General features: G+C 41.9%; 1 protein-coding gene and 1 long non-coding RNA gene across 9 annotated transcripts in view; one reads left to right on the top strand and one right to left on the bottom strand.

Annotated features, from left to right (window-relative positions):
- PPFIBP2 (PPFIA binding protein 2) overlaps nt 1–27,147 on the top strand; it is a 214,250-nt gene that overhangs the window by 172,506 nt on the left and 14,597 nt on the right. For 3 of the 7 annotated variants that reach the window (XM_056526593.1, XM_056526589.1, XM_056526595.1), the window contains 12 exons: nt 1,539–1,580; nt 2,503–2,644; nt 3,122–3,154; nt 6,100–6,229; nt 7,222–7,350; nt 8,347–8,497; nt 8,624–8,735; nt 11,515–11,603; nt 19,909–20,031; nt 20,168–20,293; nt 21,300–21,488; nt 25,737–25,892. In XM_056526593.1, the coding sequence (XP_056382568.1) occupies nt 1,539–1,580; nt 2,503–2,644; nt 3,122–3,154; nt 6,100–6,229; nt 7,222–7,350; nt 8,347–8,497; nt 8,624–8,735; nt 11,515–11,603; nt 19,909–20,031; nt 20,168–20,293; nt 21,300–21,488; nt 25,737–25,892 (1,422 nt within the window). Of the gene's footprint in view, nt 1–1,538; nt 1,581–2,502; nt 2,645–3,121; nt 3,155–6,099; nt 6,230–7,221; nt 7,351–8,346; nt 8,498–8,623; nt 8,736–11,514; nt 11,604–19,908; nt 20,032–20,167; nt 20,294–21,299; nt 21,489–25,736; nt 26,289–27,147 lie in introns of those variants that run through there. The other 4 variants (XM_056526596.1, XM_056526594.1, XM_056526592.1 and 1 more) reach the window with 3 other exon arrangements.
- On the bottom strand, nt 24,062–27,062 carry LOC130276759 (uncharacterized). Of its 2 annotated transcripts, XR_008845233.1 has the most exons (5): nt 26,726–27,062; nt 25,669–25,769; nt 25,252–25,586; nt 24,676–24,818; nt 24,062–24,563 (listed from the first exon to the last, which is right to left on the bottom strand). It is a non-coding gene; the product is annotated as an uncharacterized LOC130276759 (long non-coding RNA). The 2 variants fall into 2 exon arrangements; XR_008845232.1 differs by having other exon boundaries at nt 24,062–24,818.

The raw sequence follows: 27,147 nt of genomic DNA, 5'->3' as shown, positions 1-27,147 counted from the left end.
GATAAGCTCCCCAACAACTCAGGACACATTGTCACTCTTCTCTGTCCAGCCAACAGTAACTAGAAGAATTACTATTTTGTCAAAGGAGAATTGGCTCTTGTTGTCTGGGTTCATTCATGTACTCTTCCACTGTTTACTATGTAGGAAAATGTGGTGTTAAATATTTAAAGAGTATCTGTCACCAAACTAAACTTTTAATATATTGTTCGTAATGTAATTATAAGACACTTTGATATTTACTTGCTGTTAAAATTCTCAACCTTTAAAATGGCCACTAGGTGACTCTGTTCTGTTCCCTGCTCAAGTCAAACAGTTAATTATGTCTCCTTACAGCCTTGGGGGGAGACCAAACTCAGGAAGTGTGTGTGGGGCATGGCGGGGCACTACTCTTGCAGGCTTTGGTGATGTTGTGCCTGCTGGGGAACGCCCACTTTCTCCTGCTGGTAGCTCACAGAATGTGAGCAAGAAGAAACGTATGATACAAAGCTTCTTAAAGCTCTGAACAATTTTTTATGGGCAGCAGGGGTTTTAGGAGTAGTTAGGGAATATAATCTGAGTTAATTTAGAAAATATGGTTTGATGACAGGTACTCTTTAACTGAACTGCATGCTGCCTGACAAGCAGTATGTTGTGTTCATTAGTATTAAGGAGTTTGTCACTTTCGATATATATGGCATTACTCCAACCTATTTACTCCTGACTACAATATATACTGTTTAATTCTGTGGTCTTTCACAATGCCATTGCTCCCCATCAACGAGAATCGCCATCAGTCTTTTTTTTTTCTTTTTTCCCCTGACTTTCACAGCTGTTCTCATGACGGGGAGCAACGGGTCCCGGCGGCTCCCATTTACTACTATTGGGGCCGTCGGGCGCCGTTATGAATAGTGGTAGAAAAATATGGCTGCTATTCTGCCTGGCTCTCCCGACGGCCGTCACACTACCGTGTCATAACGGTAGTGTGAATGTAGCCTAACATTGAATATATTTTAGGCAAATTAAGTAGAATTTACATCTTCCAGAAATTGGTGAACCAAGAGTTATACAGCACTGGGCAAAATTGTTCCAAATGTTACATTGCTGGGAAATGACAAATGGTGTGGCAGTGAACCTAATGGTATAGACAAGTGTGTATACTATACTCCACACAGCCTGGCCTGAGGACCAGTGCACAAGACCTTAGTTGCACAAGACGTTAAGTAATTGGCATGAAGAGAAGTCCAAGGTGAGTATTTTTGTGGCTTTGCTCTGGAGTTCCAATATTCTTCCTTGGTTAACCTGCCTACTGAAGTAGATTCCAGGGGTCTGGTATTTTGGAGTTCTGTGGATTGACATAAATACAATATAGCTGAATGTACAATATATTACAGCTTTTCAGTATGTATCATCTTGAACTGTCTTATAGGATTAAGAGAAGTCAATGCTGTCTAGATTGGTGTAGTCTTTTTTTTCTAACCATTCACCATGTTGTATTTGCACACTATACTAACCGTTTGTCATTTATGTCACTTTTTTCTTCATGTCTTGACACTATATAGCATGATGATGGGGAAATATCAGAGCCTGTTGTAACACCGGAGGTATATTAACTTTATTAAACCTACTTGTCTTATTAATGAAACTTTTGTGGTGTTGTGTAGTTTGCACAATAACTATTCAGTCACATATGCCTGTGTATGCGGTTGATCACCTTTATCATACTAATAATTCAACCATCAGAAATAACAGGTTTTAATACAGTCAGATATAGTAATTTCTACAGCATGGGTATTGTCAATGTTGGTTGCTACCATTGTTGTAAACTGAGGTGGAAGACACTAACTTTGGTGCAGTCAGATTGGAGAGAGGCAGATGGGGTATTTGTAGGGGTTGTAAACCATTGGCATATCGCTTGCTGAATCCCAGTTCAAAAATCAGAAATCTTGTCATTGTGATTCAGACTTGCACCCTATGCTATGGTTATTACAGAACTGGTAAACCGTACTTTATACATAGTATAATAGAAAAAAGGCATATGTCCATTAGTTCAACCAAATGGGTGGAGAAAAAGCATCTCCAGAGAATGCCTAGTGCAGTATCTGAGGGGGAGCATGACCCAAGGATTCTCTCATTGGTGTTCTGTGGAGTCTGTTGTGCTCCACCTCTTCATACTCTCTGCCAGTCATAACATGAATAGGTATATCAGCTGTGCCTAAAGGATGTACCTTCCAACCACCTATTCTCCCCACTACACATACAGTATTTCTTATCTGCAGACCCCAACTTCCAACATCTAGTAAGTGGTCTAGGAGTACAAGGCTACCAAAATATTGTATAGCTGCAGATAGGATTACCAAAAAACTGGTGCTTTCAGTGATGAAGATTTGCAGATGGTGGGATCAGTTCTCCATCCAAAACTGTGCTAAATATTGTATTCTCTAGTCTGTGTTGTTGTATAATATTCTTTTTTAGGTCTAACCCAGGCCTTATCTTCTAAATGACCTCTGTATTTGTTCACATCAGAGTAAAGCAGATCCTAGGTACCAGACATTACCGGGAAAACTCTCTCACTCCACCCCAAATGGATCCCATGACGGCTACCGAAAACCTGCATCCCAGAATGCTTTACACATAAACAGTGAAACAAATGGAATGCAGAGCTTGTGTAAGTGATAGCCTTGCTTAACTTTTGCCATATTATATGTAAGACAGATACTGTTTTATCATCAGACACCATGCAAAGTCTGTCTAATGGTGAAAACAGGATCAAGATGGCTACTATGGAAGTGGGAAAAGTCATCATATGCTGTTTTGCTGTGCATGTGATCTAGGAGATCCCATGGCAGGTTTACTCTGCTCACTTAGAGTTAGAGGAACCTAGACCTGGCCATCTTCTGCTTGGGCTCCACAGGGGTTTACTTCTACAGTGCAGAACATCCTTGGTTGTAATAAAGTTATAACCCTCTGTAGAGCCTAAACTGGAGAGATTCTGGTGACCTATCTAGATCTTTCCACTATAATGAACTACTACACCAGTGGTAGCCTTCTCCTGACGACCACCTCCTTTCCATTAATGAAATTTCACATTATGCTTCTCTGTTTTTTTCCTGTTTTTGTTTGCTCTTGTGGGATTGATTTGAAGATTTTGGCAGAAGTGCCAGTGCCCCAGTAATAGGTATCGTACCTGTCTTGGTTAACACCGCATGTGTGTGACATATTTTGCTCCTCAAGGGGCAACATTGGTCTTCTTTGATGCAACCTTCAAACTTAAAAAGACTCTGTCACCAGATTTATTCTCCCTTATCTGAGGGCAGCCTAAGCCTGGTGATAGGGACCCAAAGTGAAACACAGTTTAAAATTTCATTGTAGGTGCCATGCATTTCATATCCCTGGTAAACACTGTGGCCTACTAAGCAAGCGTGCGCTTAATAGTGTGTTATATTCATGAGAGGCTGCTCTGACCCATGTACCAGTGATTGGCAGTGATTTATCAATACTGGTCACCAGGCTGCAGCATAAATCTGATGTAACAGATTCCGTTTAAGTGGCATTTTCTTATAGTGTAGACATTGTGTGCTTATAAAACTCAGTAGTATTTACCTTTACAACTGGTTGCTTCTATTATGGATTGTTCAAAAGTTGTGTGCAGCTAGCGACCATGTCAGTCTCGAGTACCTTGGGTCCTCTCGGTGGAATGGTTAAAAGGACCCACCCTGCTTCTATACAGAATATGTCCATGTCCAGGTTTATTTGCATTTATTCTGTTTATTACTGTTCACACAGGATATGTCATTAATAATGCATATTTGGTTATTTGTAAATCATCTCATAAGAACAGGAGGCAAGCAAGTGCCCATCTCATTATTGACCACACAGGGCAATGTGTAGCCAGTATCAATAATTTATGGCCGCACAAAAAGTCCAATCAAGCTGGTTACTTTGCCTTTTCCACAGGCCAATTATCAGGAATGAGCCTGTGTATAGGGGCCTTTAGGTGACCATATACATTGGAATAATGACATCTAAACCCACTGACAAATTAACGTTTATGGTGGTGTCTCAAATGTCCCCTGATAGTAAGTGTTGAAGCAAAGAAAGATTAGGTATGTTAGATTTCAACATTCCCGATTCTTTACATTCACAGGAGATAAGCCATCGCCAGAGAAGTCTAGCACCAGTTTATTTTCCTCTCCTCAATGAGATCACATACATGTTTGGCTTTGTCAAGCATATATGGGGGGGCACTGACAGCTATCTAAGTTTATGGCCACCTATAGACCCAAGTGTCAAGAGATTGGCTCCACACGAAGTGGTCTTCTGCTGGATCTTATTGGCCAATTGTTGGGTTAAATCCTCAAGAACTCTAGTAACTACTAGCTATGGAGTGGACCCAACTCATAATCCGATAAACTCTCCTAGCCATGCTACTAGTAGACACAATTTTTCTCAGTGCTGACATAAGGCTAGACCTTTTTATGCAACGTAAGCATGTATGGTTTTACTTCTCGATTACTTGTGAATTTTAAAAAGAATATATGCATGAATATCTGCTTGATGTGCATTCTGTGTGTGGGATATTATCTACAAAAACACACTTGTACAGCTCACAGTAGTAGAGAATGGATACGATTAGATCTATTATATCCTAGGGTTGTTCTAGGAAGACAAGACCTTCTCCCCGTAAGAGTTAATGGATAATACAATGAAACTAGACAACCAGTAACTGAACTTATTATTTCCTTTTGATGAGAAGAGAGAAAACTGTGAATTTTTTGGTTGCCTTCCATTGCCTCCCACCTCTCCTTTGGTGCCAGTCTATAGCAAGACCCATCTCTGTGTGCCAGGTGTGGGCTTTCACTTAACAAGGAGTTATTGGCAGTCTCTGCCCATCTCCTAGCCAAGTATTCCTCAGCTATGAATATAAGATTTACAAGTCTGCAATAAATCTTATGTGTCTGAACATACCCCTAGACTTCCCTGTACTTCCCCATGTCAATCGGTTGATTGCTATCAACCCTGGAAATAACTGCTCCGCTGGCTATACAATTCCTCTGTAGGGAAAATGTAGAATTGTATACAGTCCATCTGACCATGTATCATATGTATGGGATCACCAGAGTGCTAGCTACCCCTTTTAAAGTAGACCTATAATATGTTAAAGATTTAGGGCTTTACTTGGATCACGCACAAAATGTGGCTATGAAACATCTGGCATATAACCTGATTCACATGAGCTAGGAGTCTGGCATATTATGACGCAAACAGCCTACCCCGACTTTATATAGAGTTTAATAAGCCTATATATTATAGTGGCTCCTTCCTGCCTCAGGCTCTTTTCTCTTCAGGCTTATGCTGCTCCTGATAGACAATGGTGCATATAATGCCTGCCACTGAACCTTAAAGGGGTACTCCAGTGGAAAACCTTTTTTTTTTTCTTTTTTTTTTTTTTAATCAACCGGTGCCAGAAAGTTAAACAGATTTGTAAATTACTTCTATTAAAAAATTCTTAATCCTTACAGTACTTATTACCGGCTGTATTCTACAGAGGAAATTATTTTCTTTTTGAATTTCTGTCACGACCACAGTGATCTCTGCTGACACCTCTGTCCATTTTAGGAACTGTCCGGAGCAGCATATGTTTGCTATGGGGATTTTCTCCTACTCTGGACAGTTCCTGATATTGACAGAGGTGTCAGCAGAGAGCACTGGAAGGATTAAGATTTTTTTAATAGAAATAATTTACAAACCAGTTCATTTAAATAAAAAGTTTTCCACCGGAATACCCCTTTAACCTAGATTGTGGTTCTGTATGAATAGAGCATCAGATTAATCTTCATTAAACAACCCCAAAACCTGATATATACAGTATATATAAATAACCGCACCATTTCATGTAGCTTGAGTAGTGCATCCGTGTGATGGCAACATTGCACAATTCATGGCAGTTACATCTGGTCTGTTTTTTGTTTTTTTTATCAATGCTAAAACATATGATGGACATGCATGAGCTGTCTATAGCCTGTCCCCTCTATAGGTACAGTCTTTCCCAGGGCCAGAAATGGTTTTATCAGTAATGTCTCTTTTCTGTCTTACATTTGGACCATGTATTTTATAATACAGGTGAAAACGAAAACAACTTGGACATCACCTTTAATGACCTTTCTTCGGGTGGCACTGATTCTGGGCCACATTCTCCTCTCTCTCCTGATGGCAAGAAGAGCCCAAAAGGCATCAAAAAATTTTGGGGAAAGTAAGGTTAAATTTTATTTCTAATTGTTCTTTATTTATGCAAATACCTTATCTTTTATATTGCTGTTAAACAGGGAATATCGACCCCAAACAAGTTCCTATAATCAATACAGACCTCTTAATCCAGGCAGACTGTAAACCCATTTATTAATGAAGACCCCCAAATTTAGACCCAGACTAGACCCATCTATGTACTTACCGCTCCTAGTCAGCTCAAGACAACACACAAACATTATCCTAACACTGACAGCATCGGGATGTTGTGTGCATACTACGCCCTAAAGCTGAAGGGCACCCGGACCCTGTTTGGCAGCTCCTGGATCTTAAGAGGGGGTAGATTTTCTTGGCACTAGAGAATGGTGGATTAAAAATCTCTACTTCCACTAGCTTTGGGGGTCAAAGTCTCACAGCCTTCTTCTGCTCCACCATGGGGAGAATACAGTAACAATTTACAGATACTAGGAAAATTCTTTTTTATGTAGTTGTGTAGGTTCTTCCTCCCCTTTCTCAGTCTGGTTAAGTAATGTATATCATGCAATGGAATGAAGACAAAAGATCAGACTGGCAGACTCGCCACGATTCTCTTCTTCTTTATTTGCGTCAGCAAAGCATAGACAAATACTCACAAACTTGGGGGGTCAGGACGTGCAGTGGGGGACAAACTGGCAACAGACTCCGTTTCGCACGGACCACCGTGCTTCCTCCGGCCATTGGCCATTATATCAACTGTGCCTCAGTTTTGACCAGAGCACCGCCACCCTCATTCACATTCATCCACCTATACCCCATCGAGTCCACCAGTGAGAGCAGTGCCGTGCCACTCGTGTTATCTTCTACAAATGTATATCATGCAGCTAACCATAGTGTCAATGCTTTTTTATGTAGATTGTGTTTTTATGTAGATAGGTTCTCCCCCCCCCCCCCCCTCTTTCTCAGTCTGGTTAAGTAATGTATATACCATGCAGCTAACCATAGTGTCAATGCTTTTTTAAGATTAAGGAGAACTCCCTCAGGAAACTTCAATACAGATGAATTAGGATTGTCCGAATTTAAAAGAGGAGGAATGAGAGCCACAGCAGGACCAAGACTCCTCATAACAAAGGATCCCCGTAACAAAAATAGGTAATCGTTAATGGTATATGGAAGGCACAGTATATACCATGTACGTTTTATATTGTACTTGGAGGAAAGAAGACCTGCCGATCTTCTTGAGACTCTCTAATTCCACAGCTGCTGAGAACGTCTGCTGTCTTTCCACCATAGAAGCATTGCATAGGAGCCTGCAACTTTTCCTTTTATATTATACCTGGCTGTTGTCATTGTCTCGATTTGCATACACAGGGAGGAGACCTGAAATAGAGATTTATTAGGATAAACATAGAGGGTCATGATAAAAATTTGGCCCCTTGCAGGAGCTACCTGATACCACCACCACCTTCTTAATGCCCAAATCCCTTGAGTTAATTTCCCTCATCACAATTGTTAAAGGGGTACTCCGGTGAAAAACTTTTTTTTTTTTTTTTTTTTTTAAATCAACTGGTGCCAGAAAGTTAAACAGATTTGTAAATTACTTCTATTAAAAAATCTTAATTCTTCCTGTACTTATTAGCTGCTGAATACTACAGTGGAAATTATTTTCCGTTTGGAACACAGAGCTGCTGACATCACGGGCACAGTGCTCTCTGCTGACATCTCTGTCCATTTTAGGAACTGTCCAGAGTAAAAGGAAATCCCCCATAGCAAACATATGCTGTTCTGGACAGTTCCTAAAATGGACAGAGATGTCAGCAGAGAGCACTGTGCTCGTGATGACAACAGAAAGCTCTGTGTTTCAAAGAGAAAAGAATTTCCTCTGTAGTATTCAGCAGCTAATAAGTACAGGAAGGATTAAGATTTTTTTAATAGAAGTAATTTACAAATCTGTTTAACTTTCTGGCACCAGTTGATTTAAAAAAATTTTTTTTTTTTTTTAATTCACTGGAGTACCCCTTTAAGACTGCTGCCCCTGTGCAAGTTCTCATCATCTATTTCAGTGGGGACCAACCTGAAATATACCCCCTTTGGCTAGTCCATTATGCAGAATGCATATTCTTATGGGATGTTGCTTTTTTCTTCCAGTGATTACAATGCTCCTTTTGCTCAGTGGAGCAATGAACAGGTCTGTAACTGGCTGGAAGATTTTGGCTTGGGGCAGTATGTCATATTCGCCCGGCAGTGGGTGAGCTCGGGTCACACACTACTCACAGCCACACCTCAGAGCCTGGAAAAGGTGAGAAAACTGGCAACGACTGTTCCATGGGTGTACCGTGGTGCACTGTCATCATGGGCTGGGCAGACCGGAGGTTGGTTACTCTACAATGTTAATTTTTCTTGTTTTTTGTGTGTTCAAATAAAGGAACTGGGCATTAAACATCCACTGCACAGAAAGAAGCTTCAACTGGCCATCAGTGCCATCAGCTGCAAAAAAGATGAAAAATCGGGGCAACTAGATCACATGTGGGTCACACGTAAGTATAAAAAAAGGTTTTTCTTTTTAGACTTAAAGGGGTACTCCACTGCTCAGCGTTTGGAACAAACTGTTCAGAACGCTGGAGCCGGCGCTGGGAGCTCTTGATGTCATAGCCCCGCCCCCTCATGATATCACGCCCCACCCCCTCAATGCAAGTCTATGGGAGGGGGCGTGACGACTGTCACGCCCCCTCCCATAGACTTGCATTGAGGGGGCAGGGTGTGATGTCGTGAGGGGGCGGGGCTATGATGTCACAAGCTCCGGCGTTCAGAACAGTTGGTTCCAATTGCTGAGCAGCGGAGTACCCCTTTAATAGGATATTCCCATCTCCAGAAGTTATTACCTGTACAGAATAGGGGATGACAATATTCGGCAGCAATGAACAATGTTCGGAAACCCCATAAGGGAGCTGTGGCAATGCACTTGCGGAGCACATAAGGGTGGGTTCACACTACGTTTTCTCCCATACGGGAGCGCATACGGCAGGGGGGAGCTAAAACCTCGCGCTCCCGTATGCCTTCGTATGCGCTCCCGTATGTCATTCATTTCAATGAGCCGACCGGAGTGAAACGTTCGGTCCGGTCGGCTCATTTTTGCGCCGTATGCGCTTTTACAACCGGACCTAAAACTGTGGTCAGAGGTTTACCACTATTCTTTGGATGGAATACTATTGGAGAGGAGTATACCCCGTTAAAGAGTAAATAAATCATTTAATCATTAAATCTAAAATAAAATATGAAGCAATGTTGCAAAAGTTAATGATGTAAAAGCCTCCAACCGTTTTGTGTATACAGCTACTATCCAAACCTTCTAGATTTCCTTCCATCTTTCTGGTGTATCTTGCTGACATACATTTGGCAAAGTAGGCGACAGATGGAAAGGATTATCAGTGCAAGATCCATGACAAAGATTGTAGGCTGTTATCACGAACAGACACGGGGTCTGCCTAGGAGCTGTGGACACAAAATGGTAGGATATTTTTAATAAAAAATGTTTTAAAAGTTGCCTAAGTTTTTTATTTAAGATACATTGGAATAAGAAGAAAAATAGTTGGAATGGTGGACATGGCTTTTAAAGTAGAGCTAGGAAAAGAGAGGAAAAACCACACAATAAATATGCACATATCACCCCACTAAATCGGATACAGAAGAGTGATGGTATCCGGATGGTGCTGCAAAGCCGTAGTTAGCTGGAAGCCGGTGCGGGGCTAACCACAATGTATGATGGAGAACGGGTAGAAAATCCCTCTTTTAGGCGCTGCTTCTCCAAATGGATATACTCGAGTCGTTATTCAAATAAAGATAATTTTATTTTCACCAATGACGTGTTTCGGGTATTAACCCTTCCTCATATTGCCAATCTGAGGAAGGGTTAATACCCGAAACGCGTCATTGGTGAAAATAAAATTATCTTTACTTGAATATCGACTCGAGTATATCCATTTGGAGAAGCAGCGCCTAAAAGAAGGATTTTCTACCTGTTCTCCATCATGGCTTTTAAAGGGCACGTTGACTCAAGAGCAGAGTTTAGGCAGGGTTCATACTAAGGAATCTCTGGGTAGAAAAATTCAGCGCTACAACCACGAGGACATTGCTGTCTCCATAGACAGCAATGTATTCCATGTGTCTTCTGCCAAAAGAATGATCAAGAGCAGTCTTTCCGTGGTGAAATTTCTGCGGCAGAAGCTGCGCTGAAGTTCTGAAGTGTGCAGTGGAATGCCATTGACACCAATGGGATTCTGCTGCAATTTCCAAGCATCATTTTTAAGTGGCATTACGCTCAGAAATTCCTCAGTCTGGACCTAGCCTTAGAAAACTACAGCAAATTCCTGATATGAATGAATATTTTTTAAGGGGGTTCTCACAAAGACAAAACCTTTTTTTTATTTTATTATTTTTTTTAAATAAAGGGCTTCTCTCGCGCAACTTCATTCTAGCACAACTTCATGCTAGCACACTAAAGGAATTCTAAACAGGACACCCTCTTTCCTACATCCAGTTGCCCTAAAAGGATATATGCATAAGGGATGGCTTGGTGAGACAACCCCATTAAATGAAGCATATTTGAATGTAGTGAGTGAGAAAATTAAGAACTGACTGACTGCAGACTGCCTGCCTTGGTTTTTTTCAATGCTACACATCTGTGATTAAGGCTCCCCCTACAGGCTGCTGTAAGATCAGCAAAGCCGCAAGTTTGACTAATTAAAGGGATACACCTGTGAAAATTATTTTTTTTTTTAATAAACTGGTGCCAGAAAATTAAACACATTTGTAAATTACGTCTATTTACAAAGCTTAACCCTTTCAGTACTTATCAGCTGCTGTATGCCCCACAGGAAGTTCTTTTCTTTTTTCTGTCTGACCACAGTGCTCTCTGCTGATACCTCTGTCTGTCTCAGGAACTGTCAAGAGCAAGAGCAAATCCCCTTAGCAAACCTATCCTGCTCTGGACAGTTCCTAAAATGGACAGAGGTGTCAGCAGAGAGCACTGTGGTCAGACAGAAAATAAATTTAAAAAGAAAAGAACTTCCAGTGGAGCATACAGCAGCTGATAAGTACTGGAAGGATTAAGATTTTTAAATAGAAGTAATTTACGAATCTGTTTAACTTTCTGTGACCAGTTGATTTAAAAAAAAAAAAAAATTCACCAGAGTAGTCATTTAAGTAGCCATGGAATATTATTTTTCTGACTATGGCAGCATGCAGGTATTTCAGGTTGAGCTTCACTTTGCAAATGCTAATTCCTCTCTTGCTTGATCTCTGTTCTACTATTATCAGGATGGCTAGATGACATTGGCCTGCCACAATACAAGGACCAATTCCACGAAGCCCGGGTCGATGGGAGAATGCTACAATACTTAACTGTGGTAAGGAGTCCAAGGGAGGGGTCAGGTTTACCTGTATCCTTTTTTGCAGGTGACTTCAGATGGGGGTTAATAGATTTCATGTGCTCCCATACTGGCATTGATATGGGACCTTAGGACATGCACTTATCTGGCTGCATCTGTAATACAGATAGAGGGATATTTATCAAAGTTCTTTGTACCCCTACTTTCCGGGGCTTGCGTCATGTATATGTCCCCACATTTATCAATGAGGTGCACGTTCATCAATGGAAAAGTAGCTTAGATGAGGATAAGTCTGGGCTGGTCTGAGATAATACAAAAACGTGAGTATTTATGCTAAAACGTTGCAAATATTTAAGTGGACCATTGCAAAAAAAAAAAAAAAGTTAACCATGTCAAGGTACATTCAAATAGTTTTCTTGAATTCGGGTGCATTCACTCTACATTTTCTTCTGTATCCAGCTGGGTAATGTCAAAAACGTACACTCCCGTATCCCAGCTGGACTCGGCCCGCATATCATTCATTTGAATGAGCTGACCAGAGTCAGTTTTTCCCCTGTATCCAGTTTTGTGGTCGGACTGAAAACCGTGGTATGCACCCTTAGTTGTGCAAAAATTTAGTGACCTTTTTACCATTGCACAAAAATATGCAACAATTAGAGGGTAAAACCAATGATAAATTCCCCCCAGAAAGAGTCTGAATCCTGTTTGGTCTACAATCACATCATGATTTTGCTATTGTTTTGTATCCGTTTTTTCCCCCAAAACGGAAAACAAAAAACTGACAAAACCGTGCAAAATTGTGCTTTATAAAAATCATATACGTACAAAAACATATACAACAGAAACATCTAGTTGTGTACGTTTTTGTATGGTAGGTCAATGTATACGGTTTTCTATACGGTTGTGTATGGTTTTCAAATAAAAAATGTATCCTACAACCGTATAGCAAAATCATGATGTTAATGCACCCTTATTAACTCTGGAACGTTAATGCATAGCTCCTCCTGTACTGGTAGGAACGTGCTGGACAATCACATGGATAGCCATTCCCCTACCTGAGTGTTATTTCCAGAATCATGGAAGCCTCTTTAGGCTGTGTTCACACGTTGCGGCTAATTTAACAGCCCAGCAACTAATTGGTGCATGCATTTTTACCGTGTTTTTACCACAAATTACTGTAATTGTGGTAAAAATGACGAGTTTTACCCTCAATTTGTATAATCATGGTAAAACGCACAATTTTATACTGCAATTTTGGCCATTTGCGTTTAAACACATGTGGTAATTAGATGCAGTACCGCTATTTAGCTGCAACGTGTGAACACAGCCTTAGCTGATGGGACTTTCCAGTGATAGGATCCAAGGCTGCATGGAACTGCTAACTCTCAATCTTTGCCAAAATACTAAATTTGGTATAGGAATAGGACACATAGCTAAAGGGAATTTGTAGAAACACCCTGGCTGCCCTGAGGTTTTAAGCCACCCTACCCCTGCTATAAAAAGGACTGATTCCAACAAAAAAATCTAAAAATACTACAGTGGTCCATCAAGTTACAATATTAATTGGTTCCAGGACGACCATTGTATGTTGAAACCATTGTATGTTAAGACCAGAACTCTACGGAAACCTGGTAATTGGTTCTAAAGCCTCCAAAATGTCATCCAAAAATAAGTAGATAACTAATACAGATAAAGCAAATCCTTACATATAAAAGTAATAAAGATCTGCTGGGAGCTGTAAATCACTGTCTATGTAGAGGACAGGAGCTTCTTCAGGGTCCTGTACAGAACACACAATGTCCTAAAAAAGTAACATGGAGCCGCCCCCCACCTGGTGTCCAAAGGAGCAGCTAACCCTGGTACAGGTAAAGAGTAGTACAGAACATGTAATTCCACCCTGTACTGTAGGGGGCGCTACCAGTCAGTGCATGCACTTCAGTAATACAGGGGTTTTACCAGTAAAATGCCCATTCTGATTGGTCGGTTCTTCCGGCCATTGACAGGTTTCACAGATCTGATCTGTATGTTGAGTCTGGTTTCAAGTTACAATGGTCCAGAAAAGACCATTGTATGTTGAAGCCATTGTAAGTTGAGGGATCATTGTATATAGTCAGGAGCTCTGCAACATTACCAATACCGCACTGTTTTCAAGATCTCTGCTTGCTGTTAGCTGTGCTTCTCGGAGCCTCATTCAGAGCTCATTGCAGTGTATCAGGGCTCTGTTATTCAAAAAGTCCCCTAGAAGCACAAAGGTGTAACCTGAAGCTCTTTGCCCTTAAAGGGGTACTCCGTTGGAAAACAAGTTTTTCTTTTAAATCAACTGGTGCCCGAAAGTTAAACGGATTAGTAAATTACTTCAATAAAAAATCTTAATCCTTCCAGTACTTATCAGCTGCTCCAGAGGAAGTTCTTTTCTTTTTGAACTTCTTTTCTGTCTGACCACAGTGCTCTCTGCTGACACCTCTGTTCATGTCAGGAACTGTCCAGAGCAGGATAGATTTGCTATGGGGATTTTCTCCTGCTCTGGACAGTTCCTGACATGGACAGAGGTGTCAGCAAAGAGCACTGTGGTCAGACATAAAAGAACTATACAACTTCCTCTGGAGCATACAGCAGTTGATAAGTACTGGAAGGATTACGATTTTTGAATAGAAGTAATTTACAAATCTGTTTAACTTTCTGGCACCAGTTGATTTTAAAAAGAAATAGTGTTTTCCAACAGAGAATACGGACACCCCCCTTCTCAGGAAATTGTCACGTGCCACAAGTGTTAAAACGTTTGCTATGGAGTGCCCATAGAGTAGTGTTTCCCAACCAGGGTTCCGCCAGCTAGCCAAAGGCTGTCCGGGCATGCTGAGAGTTGTAGTTTTGCAACAGCTGAAGGCACTCTGTTGGGAAACACTGCCATAGAGAATGAAGTCTATTTGTGACACAGTATATGTTGGAGCACCTTTTGTATGGTGTTAGAAATGTGTGCACTTGACATATACCCGATGTTAGCCAAGCTGTGACGAATCGGGCAAAAAATTGGTAAGCGTGGACTTTTAAGTTGCACATTGTGACCCCTACTGGCCATGTTTATGATTGCAGTACAACAATTGTGAAAAGCTAAAAAAAAAAAAAAAATTGACATATTTGTCCCTGCAAATAGCTTCTGAACCAGGGATTCCCAATCTGTGTCAGCTGTTGCACAAATAGAACTACAACTCTCAGCATGCCCTAACAGCCTGCAGCTGACTAGTGTTTCTACCATGTGAAGGTTTCTTATTGCCAGTGTAAATATTTTGCCTGGCAACATGAACAGTAACTAGGATATGGAGCCATAGGCAAAATCTGATCCTTTCCTCACAAGGTTTAGAGACAGGTGCTGCAGCAAGGCCCATAAGGAGCCGTTCCGGGAGTGGAGGAAGCAAAGGCTTAAAGCGTCAGTGCTAAAAAAGGGATGTGGTAATCCAATAGACAAGCCTGGGAGAGATGAGAAAGTGTACGTCAGGAAGTGAAAATTCTTCACTGAGCGCTTAGAAAATAAACATGAATACATGCCAATAACATTTAAAGGGGCATTGACCTCCGGCAGTTACAGCGAATTGTTAGAATGAAATGGTTTAGAATTTTTTTACAAACTTTTATTTCATTACAGGTTGTAGGATCTCGGCTTGCTGTCATTTAACAGGAGTCCTTTTTATTTGCCGACAAGGCATAGGAAACACTTGTCATGTGATGGATGAATGTGTGTAAGACTTGCTAGGTCGGGTTCACATGCTGCATATTTTCCCCCTTTTTATCTTATGTTTTACCTTGTGTTGCAAGGCTTGACTTGGGGATGACTATACAACTAAGATATTCTATTCCAATATAATGCTATTAGCATACTGCACAGAGCTCTCCATTTCAGCTCTGCTCTTTCCCTTTTAGCTGTGACATCACGTCACACAGAGCCCCCCCCCCCCCCCCCAAAGACCGTTTATGTGAAGAGGGGATCTCATATAACTAAAAGGGAACCAATCATTATATAGGGTAAAATCTTTATCCTCACGATCCCTGGGGGACGTTCCTCCCTGCGGGGATGGTGAGGATATGTAGGATATGTGAGGATATGTGAGGATAAGTAGTCCCCTGGGCGGGGCGCTTCTCTCACCTAGTCCCGTGTCTTCGGCCGGCAGCGAAGCCCCCCTCTGCTTGATTGATGGGCTGCGTCATCACTCTGCTCCGTCTGTTCAGTAAGCAGAGCAATGATGTGGCCCGTCAATCAAGATGAGGGGGCGTCGCTGCAGGTCGAAGATACAGGAATAGGTGAGAGTAGTGCCCCGCCCAGGGGTCTACTTACAGACAAGGCGGGGTGCAGTTTATAAGTTCATATCCTCACCATCCCTGCAGGCAGGAGCTTCCCCCAGGGATGGTGAGGATAAAGATTTTACCCTATATAATGCTTTGCCAACCGATATATAGGGTAAAATCTGATGATTGGTTCTTTTTAAGATCAGACATTTTATCCCCTACTCTTTGGATAGGAGATAAGATGTCTGGGGCGGAGTACCCCATTAAAGATTAATAAGCAGTAATATGTGTTCCCCTCATCACATCAATGGTCTCCTCCTGAGAAAACAAGGGGGAACAGGGAATGAGACAGCTGATGTGGAGAGATCCATGCAGTATGGATAAAATCATTATATTAGCAAGTTCCTTTATTATACTTTTTGACATCATACACAGTTGAATCAATAAAACCCTTCCTAAATGTAGGCTCAAAAATAAGCTAATTATAAGGGGTTAAAAAAAATAAGACAATATACACCTATTAGCGCACTAGGTGCACAAACACCTAACCCCCAAAATTAATGATACATAAATTAATAGAAAATATATATTTTATTTAGGTCAACAAAAAGTATACATTAAAAATATTATATAAAATTTGCATAAAGACAGAATAAAAAAATGATGCGCATATATATATATATATATATATATATAGTCAAAAAATGAAAAAAGTGAATACATATGGCTAAAAAAACGTTAAAGTGCACAAATGTAAACTAAAGTGATAACAATAGATTTAAAAAAATACAAAAATTTTTAGCAGCAGATACATACAGTGCCCAGGACTCACCCCAGCCCCACACCAAACCTCCAACGCGTTTCGCTGGGAGAGGCTTTATCCAGGTTGTTTCTGTGGTGGGGGGGAGGAGAGATGGAGGGCAGCTGTTGTTACCCTAGGGGCAGATGGCATTAACCACTTGTATTCGTAATGCCAGGGCGTGGTTTAGCCTATAACGACCCGAAGGTATACCGCTTGACCCTGGTCTAGGCACGGGGGCAATGAAGACACCAACGCCAAGTTACGGACAACTGTACTCAGCTTTACTGAGGGTAGACAGTTGGTAAAGTCTATACAGTTCAGCACGCACTAGGCACGACACACGCACACTGACCTCAGCAAAGACTTGGTGTAAAAGAGAGGTTAGCTCCTCCCAGGCTTTTATGGGGGAGACTAGCAGGAAGCCCATAGGTCACTCTTTGTTACCCAGGAGGTACCAGTGACCAGCTGACCCAATCACATGGTATAACTTGTTAAAGGGATACTCCGGTGGAAAACTTTTTTTTAATTTTTTTTTATCAATTGGTGGCAGAAAGTTAAACAGATTTGTAAATTACTTCTATTAAAAAATCTTAATCCTTCCAGTACTTATTAGATACAGAGGAAATTCTTTTCTTTTTGGAACACAGTGCTGACATCACGAGCACAGTGCTCTCTGCTGACATCTCTGTCCATTTTAGGAACTGTCCAGAGCAGCATATGTTTGCTATGGGGATGTTCTCCTACTCTGGACAGTTCTTAAAATGGACAGAGATGTCAGCAGAGAGCACTGTGCTCGTGATTCAGCAGAGAGCTCTGTGTACCAAAAAGAAAATTTCCTCTGTATTATTCAGCAGCTAATCTTAAGTACTGGAAGGATTAAGATTCTTTAGTAGAAGTCATTTACAAATCTGTTTAACTTTCTGACACCAGTTGATTTAAAAAAAAAAAAAAAAAAAAGTTTTCCACCGGAGTACCCCTTTAAAGGTACAATACACAGCATAATGCATAACATATTTACAATGGGGGAAACACTGCAGGGGGCCCTTGGGACATGGAGGGACACTGCCTGACAGGGCAGGGAAGGCACGGGGTAACACCATCCTGTACTGGGCCACCACATTTCTTTCACGGACAACCACTTTAAATGAAGTTTCCGATTGTATGATGGAAAGCAGATATCCAGGAAACAAGTGTCCTGTAAGCACCACCAGTACTGTGTATAGCACGTGGAAGGTAGAGGGTTATGTTACAGATTTTATGTTTGGGTCCAGAAGCTTCAAGTAACAACTATGGGGTAAATACAACTTGTATTCAACGTAGTACAATATAAACTTATAGTGGGGGGAATACTTTTTACTTGCGCTGTGTATACAAATAGATGTTATTGCCCTTTAAATTGGACAGGTTATGAGGTTGGTGTAGATTACTCAGGAAATATCGCGTTGGAGGAGATGCTACTTATAATAAGATGAGGCATGACAGCTGCGGTGGATCACATTCATAGACCCCACATGAAAATACCTCCTCAATTATTCACTACAGAAGGCGGATTAAAGTTTGATGGGTTTTAACCCCTTGGTTAAACTGGTGATGTATGGCCGCGAGATTTACTGCTGCAAGTCGGCCTTTATGAAAGGGCCCAAAGTAGCATAATCCATTTAAATGTGTAGCAGAGCGGAATTTGTTGTGTGAAGTGGAGCTTCAGCAGGGAGGCACTGTAAGGTGTAATCTAGCACACTCTTTCTGTATGTCTGTGGCCACACTCTGCACAATAAAAAAATATACTTTTTGTGAAATCCACTATTTAGCACTGGGTCCTGGCTGCTATCAACTTCTCCATGAAAGACTCCTATTAGAGATGAGTGAAGTTACAGTGACTCGATTCGTCACGAACCTCGCGGCTCGGCGTTTGCGGACTTTATCCTGCTGCATAAATTAGTTCAGCTTTCAGGTGCTCCGGAAAGCGGAACTAATTTATGCAGGCTAAAGTAAGCAACTGCAGAGCCGAGAAGTTCGTGACAAATGGAATCACTGTAACTTCGCTCATCTCTAACTCCTATGCTGAATGTATAATCAGTTTTATGAATCTGTCCTGCAGATAGGGGATAAGCTGATCAGCAGGGGTCTGACTGATCCCAAGAACAGGGGGGAAATTATCCCTGGAATACACAGAACACGCTGCCAGAGCTCCATTCATTTTATTTTATTTTATTTTTATAATTGAGCTTCCATGTATTGCCAAGCTCAGCCCTCAGCATTGTTAGTAGGCCCCATATAAAATGAATAGAACACTTGTCCCATATGTGCCACTCTGTTGTGTGTGACATTTTGTCTTTGTTGGGGTCCCAGCAGTTGGACCTCCATAGATCAGCTTGTTAATCCCTATTCTGTGGATAGGGGATAACTTCTTAAGATCGGAATACCCCTTTAACTATGATGTGTCAATTACTGGCATTTTCATGTGGCAGAATACTACTATAGCTATGCTCCTTACTTCTACTCGGTATGTAAGACTACAGATCTCCAGAACATCATAGATACATTGCATTTGGAAACTGTGTGGAGGTACAGATAGATCTAAAGAAGGCTCCCAATAAATTCTGCTGCATTGAAAGTTCCCAAGAGCTCTGTGATCTCCATAATTGTTAAATGGAAGAAATTTAGAACAACCAGGATTCTTCCTGGAGAGATGTTACCAAGAACCCAGTGGTCACTCTGGCTAATCTCAAAGATCCTGAGTGCAGATAGGAGAACTTCCAGAAAATCTGTGTCACTCCACCGATCCGGGTTTAGCGCAGAGTAGCCAGAAAGAAGCCTCTCCTCAATAAAAGACACATGAAAGCCCTTTTGGAGTCTTCAAAAAAGAACCCAATGTACTCTCGGACCAAAGAATCTTGTTTCTCACAGTCTGATGAAACTAAGATTGCACTTTTTGGCCTCAATGGTAAGTGTTCTGTCTTTACGGATAATATTGGGCAGGTAATGATCATTGCCTAGTTTCCTAAAGTGAAGCATGGGGGTGGCAGCATCATGCTGTGGGGGTCACAACATAAAATAATGAAAGGGCCTGATAAAGTTCGGAATGCATTGTAATCGCAGCAAACTTCCCCTTAGTGGCAGATACTTGCTGCTTTTCCAGTTCGGGAGATTGTTGGGATAAACTAGGAGAGTAGATAAGTTTGAACACCATTTATGTCATTTTAGATTTCGGCCATTCTTCTCATGTGATCTGGTCTTTTTCAGAATGATCTCCTGTTCCTGAAGGTCACGAGTCAGCTGCACCATCTCAGTATTAAATGTGCCATCCATGTACTACATGCAAACAAGTTCAACCCCAACTGCCTGCGGAGGAGACCCGCTGATGAGGTACGTTGTGGCAGATAAAACCATACATGTGGTAAATATAAGTGCGTGTGTATGTGAGATATATATATATATATATATATATATATATATATATATACACAGTATATTACAGTATCTAATCTATTCTTCCTCACAGAATAATATCTCCCCTTCAGAAGTGGTGCAGTGGTCCAATCACAGAGTCATGGAGTGGCTGAGATCTGCAGATCTGGCAGAATATGCCCCAAATCTCCGGGGCAGTGGAGTTCACGGCGGCCTTGTTGTAAGATACACGTGTTGAGTAGATTATTTTATATATTCCTGAAACAATGGTGTACCTTTTTTATAGAGGTAGGGCAGCCAACAGCTATGTGCAAGGCCGTGTTTGCTACTAGCCACCCGTGGGCCTGTGCCAGGGCAGCAGTGTTGAGGTGGCAGCACTTACATGAGTAAAGAAAAAAGAAATACTTTTGATGCAGCTGCTTCCACCATGTGGTGACCTGGAGAAAATATATATACATGTTCCCCCTTGGGTCAGAACTGCTGAAAATTGTACCTGCAGCGGCCTGTACCTGAAGTGGCAACCTCTCATTACGTTGTGGATTTGTGACTGATCACACCACCCAATGAGATCCACCATGAATTTGTAACAAGATCTACTTGCGGTTTTTGCTGTGTATTTATGAATTAAAAAAATGTAAAGGCATGTGGAGCCTTCTTATCGGGTGTGTTGTGTCAGTACCTTTGGGCCAAGCTGCTTCCTCTGCCTGCTAGGACACAGTTGTGTGTTACCTTCAGATGCCACTACGTTAGCAAGATGCTTAAAGGGGTACTCCAGTGCCCCAGCATTTTGAACGTTCTGTTCCAAACGCTGGGTGCAGGCGGCAACGGGTAGTGATGTCACGACCAAGCCCCTCATGGTGTTATGCCATGCCCCCTCAATTAGAGTCTATTGGAGGGGGCGTGGCATCCACCATGCCCCCTCCCATAGACTTGCATTGAGGGGGGGGGAGTGACATCATGAGGGGTGTGGCCATGATGTCATGACCCCCGCCGCCCCCACCCAGCATTCTAAACAAACACCGGGTGCTGCACAGAGATCGCTGGATCCCCATGATCAGACATCTTATCCCCTATCCATTAGATAGGGGATAAGATATCTAGGGGCAGAGTACCCCTTTAAATAATTATTCAGCTCCTATTGAGTTCAGTACTCTGCCTGTTTCCTCATTTTAGGAGAATTTTTGGGAGAATCTTTATATTGTGCATATATCTCTTGTTTTTTTCAGATCCTTGAACCTCGGTTTAACTCTGATACCCTGGCCATGCTCTTAAACATTCCCCCCCAGAAGACCCTCCTTAGAAGACATTTAGCTACAAACTTCAGTTTACTGATTGGTCCAGAAGCTCAACAGGAAAAACGAGAGATTATGGACTCGACCACTTATACACCCCTGTCTACCACTGCCAAAGTCCGGGTATGTTCACAAATATTCTTGCAATGTTTATAGACAAAGCTGATGTAATGGTTTTTACATGATATACTTTGTGGCACAAAACTACTACACATAACCTATCCCTAGCCTTCCCTGTACGGCACAATCTATTCTACCCTTTTAAGGTGTGATGTTTCAGTAAGACCCTACTAAAGGGCAAAGCCCCAAAACTTTGCTACTTCTAGATATAAACACAGTGACGATCTTTTGAATTGAGATGGCACCCCTAATAATCTTAACTTGCAACTCATTAATTTCCAGCACAATTCTATTCTCTGATCTACTGAAGGTGTTCGAGTTGTACCTTGTGGGTCTGGCCAGTGGCGTAAATAGAAGAAATGGGGCATCATAGCAAATATCGAATTGGGCCTTCTATAGCGGCCTCTCATTTTACCCCCCAGGACAAAAAGATGTTTATTTCCCTTTGCTTTTTATTACCCATTGGCCAACACCCCCTCCATTAATGTGTTGACCATACCCTTCCATAGAGAGAGCTCTGCATAGTTTCTTACCAATAGAAATGGGACCAACCAGGATGGGGCTCCCTCTCTACAAGGGCCCCATATCGGCTGCATCCTTGCATCCACTGCTCTAGTGTAAGTAGAAAAGTGCTTCCTGACCTCGATTTAACGTATAGGAAGCTGTTCTAGCTGTTCTAGTGCTAGTTTACATCGAGAATTCATTGTATAGGAAAAAATGGGTCAGCTCACCGATAACTCCAGCTGTATACAAACACCAGCACAACCTCCCTCGTGGAAGGGGATGGACTTTTTCAATGACTCACTTTAATTTTGGGAATGACACCTGTAATGTTTTTCCACTATGTGTTTTGTAAGACCCGACATTGGCTAATATCTATTTATATCTGGTATATTTAGATGTTTTTGGATCCCAGTTTTTAGCTTTCTAGTAGTGCACCCAATGTATTGCACATTACAGTCCTCACATATTACAGTGTAGACTACATGATGGGTTTGACAATTTCTAAAACTTTTCATGTTGTACTTTCGTCCTGTATTACAAGAAATGAAAAAAGTAGCATTGGACATGTATCCATTAAAGCAAAAGAAATTGTGCTGCAACAAAAAATGTAATACTTGTAGGATATATTCCTGTAAATCCCGACCGTACTGACTGTATTTATTTAAATGATGTGACACCGCTACAATTGCTTTATCCTGCGGAATACATGTGTTTAGCGCCACTATGTCTTAGGACATCCAGCTCTCGTTTTCTGACCACTTCATGGACCTAGTTGCCTGTAGTAATGATTTTGTATCCTTTATAAAGCATCAAGACATGAAGGGTTGCAAGAGTCCATCCAGCCATGCACTAAGCCTTTCGAGCTGGATGTCCTGCGACATAATCATGCGGAATACATGTGTATAGCGCCACTAAGTAATTGTAGCAGTGTCACATCCATTTGAATAAATACAGTCAGTACGGTCAGGATTTACAGGAATATATCCTACAAGTATTAAATTTTTTGTTGCAGCACAATTTCTTTTGCTTTAACAGTAAATTCTACTTGCAGATCAAGGGATCTAAATTCTCTCCATCTCTGGCTAATCTTTATATGGCACACTGGGAGGAGGTCGTCTTGTTCTCCCCGTCCAACCCATTTTTCCATCTTGTTGGTTGGTACGGGAGATATATAGACGACCTTTTCCTAGTGTGGAGGGGCACCGATACAAAAGCACAAGAATTTGTTTCCTTTTTAAATAACAACCAGTTTGCTTTATCTTTCACCATGACCCTTAGTACAGATCAAATAGATTTCTTGGATGTTACCCTGAAAGGGGATGTGATGGGAAATTGTATACACACCAGTTTGTATCGCAAGACTTGTTCAGGGAACAGCCTCCTTCATGCGGGGAGCTGCCACCCCAATCACGGGACAGGGAATTTGCAGATAGGCGAATTAGTTAGGACCAGGAGAGCCTCTTCAAACGACTCTGAGGGAGGATATTAGGGCACATTTAAAATAGAGGGGATACAGTACTCATTTGATAGCAAGAGCTGAGGGCATAGTTGGCCACAATCTTTAGATAAGCCCTACTATTTACATGTCCACCCACATACATCAGAGGAAAACATTCCCTACGCCAGTGTTTCCCAACCAGGGTGCCTCCAGCTGTTGCAAAACTAGAACTCCCAGCATGCCCGGACAGCCGAAGGCTGTCCGGGCATGCTGGGAGTTCTAGTTTTGCAACAGCTGGAGGCACCCTGGTTGGGAAACACTGACCTACACCATTACACCACCTCCTGCCCTGCTGGAGGCACCCTGGTTGGGAAACAGCTGGAGGCACCCTGGTTGGGAAACACTGTCCTACACCATTACACCACCTCCTGCCCTGCTGGAGGCACCCTGGTTGGGAAACAGCTGGAGGCACCCTGGTTGGGAAACACTGCCCTACACCATTACACCACCTCCTGCCCTGATGGAGGCACCCTGGTGGGAAACAGCTGGAGGCACCCTGGTTGGGAAACACTGCCCTACACCATTACACCACCTCCTGTCCTTCTGGAGGCACACTGGTTGGGAAACAGCTGGAGGCACCCTGGTTGGGAAACACTGCCCTACACCATTACACCACCTCCTGCCCTGATGGAGACACCCTGGTTGGGAAACAGCTGGAGGCACCCTGGTTGGGAAACTTATAGGATAAACCAAGATATAACACTGTTCCAAATTCCTCTCATAACAGTAGTTCCACATTCACCACACCATATTCTAATCAATTTGAGGACATATCAAAGATCATTTTTAAACATCTTCCCATCCTGAAATATGATGACATTATGTATATAGTAATAGGGATCCGAGTAGTTCCACGCAAAGCGGGTTCCTTGCAAAACCAATTATCACCCAGTGACTTTGTCACTCCAGCATCCAACACAACATGGTTATTGTCATGATTTTAGATTTGTATATATTTGTATATGCCGTATAACTTGTACCTGTCTCTCTTTCCATTCCTTACCTTTTTCCCTGTGGTCATTTCATCACATGTAGGAGCAGTTATATATTGCTGTGTTGTATCCTAAACTAATGCCCTGTTAACAAGTTGAAATGCGTTGGTGCGTTTTGTTTTGTATTTTTTATACTACTTTTGCTGTGTTACACTTGGATTTTAACTAAGTTTTGGAATAAAGCCTTGAATTTTACCTTGTTGGAAGCCGAATATCCTCCAATGTTCCTGTTGATTACCTCGAGCATTGCCTGAAAAGAAGTCTCCTTCTCCAATTTAAATTATCTGGTTTGCCAGTGCCCTGCTCCATGCATATCAGGGGCAAGAACCCCGAAACTGTCTACACGGATGAGAAGTGCATGTAGAGTAATCATCACATGTGCTAAAATTACAGCAAAATATAACTTTGGCAAGTATGATGCAAAAAGTTATAAGGGGTATTCCAATGGGATTTTTTCAGACTGCTGTTAAGAAGACAAGCATATCCTTACCCTCCTTGCTTCCCTGCTACCATCATACTCACAGAGCCCAGGTCCTATTGGGCAGCACTTCCACACTGAGCAAGCATTTCCATGTGCTGAACCTATCCCAAAATTTCTGCAAAGCGGGACTGGGCTTGTTTAGAGCAGCAGTGGAAGGTAAGTATAGGTTTTTCTTCTATTGGACAGCAGTCTGAGCACAATTTCCTATAAAAATGGTCCCCCGGAATACCCCTTTTAAAAGTAGGCAAGACATACTACTTAGCTCAAAAGAAGATAGATATATCAGCTCACCCATAAATCCACATAGACAGATATCGTTCCTCTCAGTACATCTCAGGTTGGAAGCTCCGGGCTAACACTGAAGCCGTGTCTCCAGGTGGACTCATCAGAAAAAGGTAGGGTGAAAAAGTCTGGCTCCCATATGAGTAAAAAATATAAATTTTATTGATCCATAGTAAAATCCAAAAACACGAAAGTGGATTAAAAGTACATATGCACAGAAGGAAAACACCTCCGACGTGTTTCGACTTAACAAGTCTTACTCATGGAGAAAGACATACTTCTTGGCTACTTTTCTTTTCTTTTCTTTTATTTTTTTCTATGATCTATCTAATTGTGACAAAAAACTAAAAAAAAAATACAAAATTAAAAAGTAAAAAATGACTCCTAAATACACGTACTCATACAGTAAGACATGTTTGTTCTTACCTGCGTTCTTTACACCCAGTAACTAAATTGAACCTCCTTATGCATGTGTCTCTCTGTCCCTGTTGCAGCCAAAGAAACTTGGACTCTCTCACTTCGGTCACCTGCGCAAGAAGAAGTTTGATGACTCCACAGACTACGTATGCCCCGTGGATGCCAGCCCCCAGAAGAGCGACCTCAAGACCCCCAACAACAGTTCTATCAAAGACATAGACAAAGTGGACCAGGTGGGCAGACTAATCTGAGGGCATCTAATCATTGGCATCCTCATTGTCGTCTGTGTGTCTCTAACCACGCATCGCCTCATAACCCATCCAACCATCATTACCAGCATGGCGTCACCCAGGAGACAGACTCTGCCCTCTAATATCTCTCTCTATGTATTGCCAAGCATGGCCTGGACTGGGAACTGCCTGTAATCCCTGACACTTTTTACACAGATTTTATAAAGAATCTTAATTTATCCAGAAATATTTAACTCCAGATAGGATTATACATGGTGTAAATACTCGCTGCACAGAGGTTATATTTTTGCGCTGTATAGTATAAGGAAATGATCAGACATGTAAAAAATGTTACATGAAGAAGACTGGCCTCAAAACTTATCAGATCTGAGAAAATAAACGAACCTGATTATTACTTTATGTGGACCCTCTATCAGAAACGTTCCTCTCTACACTGTGTTCTGTGATTCTGTCCATGTGCAGACAAACCACTGCTTCTGTATTATTTTATTACCAGAACTAGAGATGAGCGAACTTACAGTAAATTCGATTCGTCACGAACTTCTCGGCTCGGCAGTTGATGACTTATCCTGCATAAATGAGTTCAGCTTTCAGGTGCTCCCGTGGGCTGGAAAAGGTGGATACAGTCCTAGGAGACTCTTTCCTAGGAATGTATCCACCTTTTCCAGCCCACCGGAAGGCTGAACTAATCGAATCGAATTTACTCATCTCTAACCATAACCATGGGTGCACTAAGCAGTTAAAAACCATTTAAAACCTTTTGAATTAAATATTTTTGGGTAGCTGTATAAATCCTTAAACTAATGTTCACCAACCTGTGGCACTAGCGGCATGATGGGAGTTGGTGAATCTCTGTAGTGGTAGCTGAAAGCAGACTGAATTTATTTTTTTTTTACGTAAAGACATGTTTAAAGGGGTACTCCGCCCCTAGACATCTTATCCCCTATCCAAAGGATAGGGGATAAGATGTCTGATCACGCAGCTCCTGGCACTGGGACCCCTGCGATCTCTACTACGGCACCCCATACATCTGGTGCACGGAGTGAACTTCCGGTGCACTGAACGATGCGGGGCGGACGTCAATAATTCCCCCGCTTGTGACATCACGGCCACACACCCTCAATTTAAGTCTAAGGGAGGGGGCGTGAAAGCCGTCATGTCTCCTCCTGTAGAATTGCATTGAGGGGGCGTGGCCGTAACTTTTCGAGCCTCCGGTGCTGCACTCAATGCTCTAAAC

The sequence above is a fragment of the Hyla sarda genome, chromosome 6 (assembly GCF_029499605.1).
Source record: "Hyla sarda isolate aHylSar1 chromosome 6, aHylSar1.hap1, whole genome shotgun sequence".
NCBI lineage: Eukaryota > Metazoa > Chordata > Amphibia > Anura > Hylidae > Hyla > Hyla sarda.
Note: the sequence above shows the minus strand (reverse complement) of the source record. Positions and strands in the feature narration are given on the sequence as shown.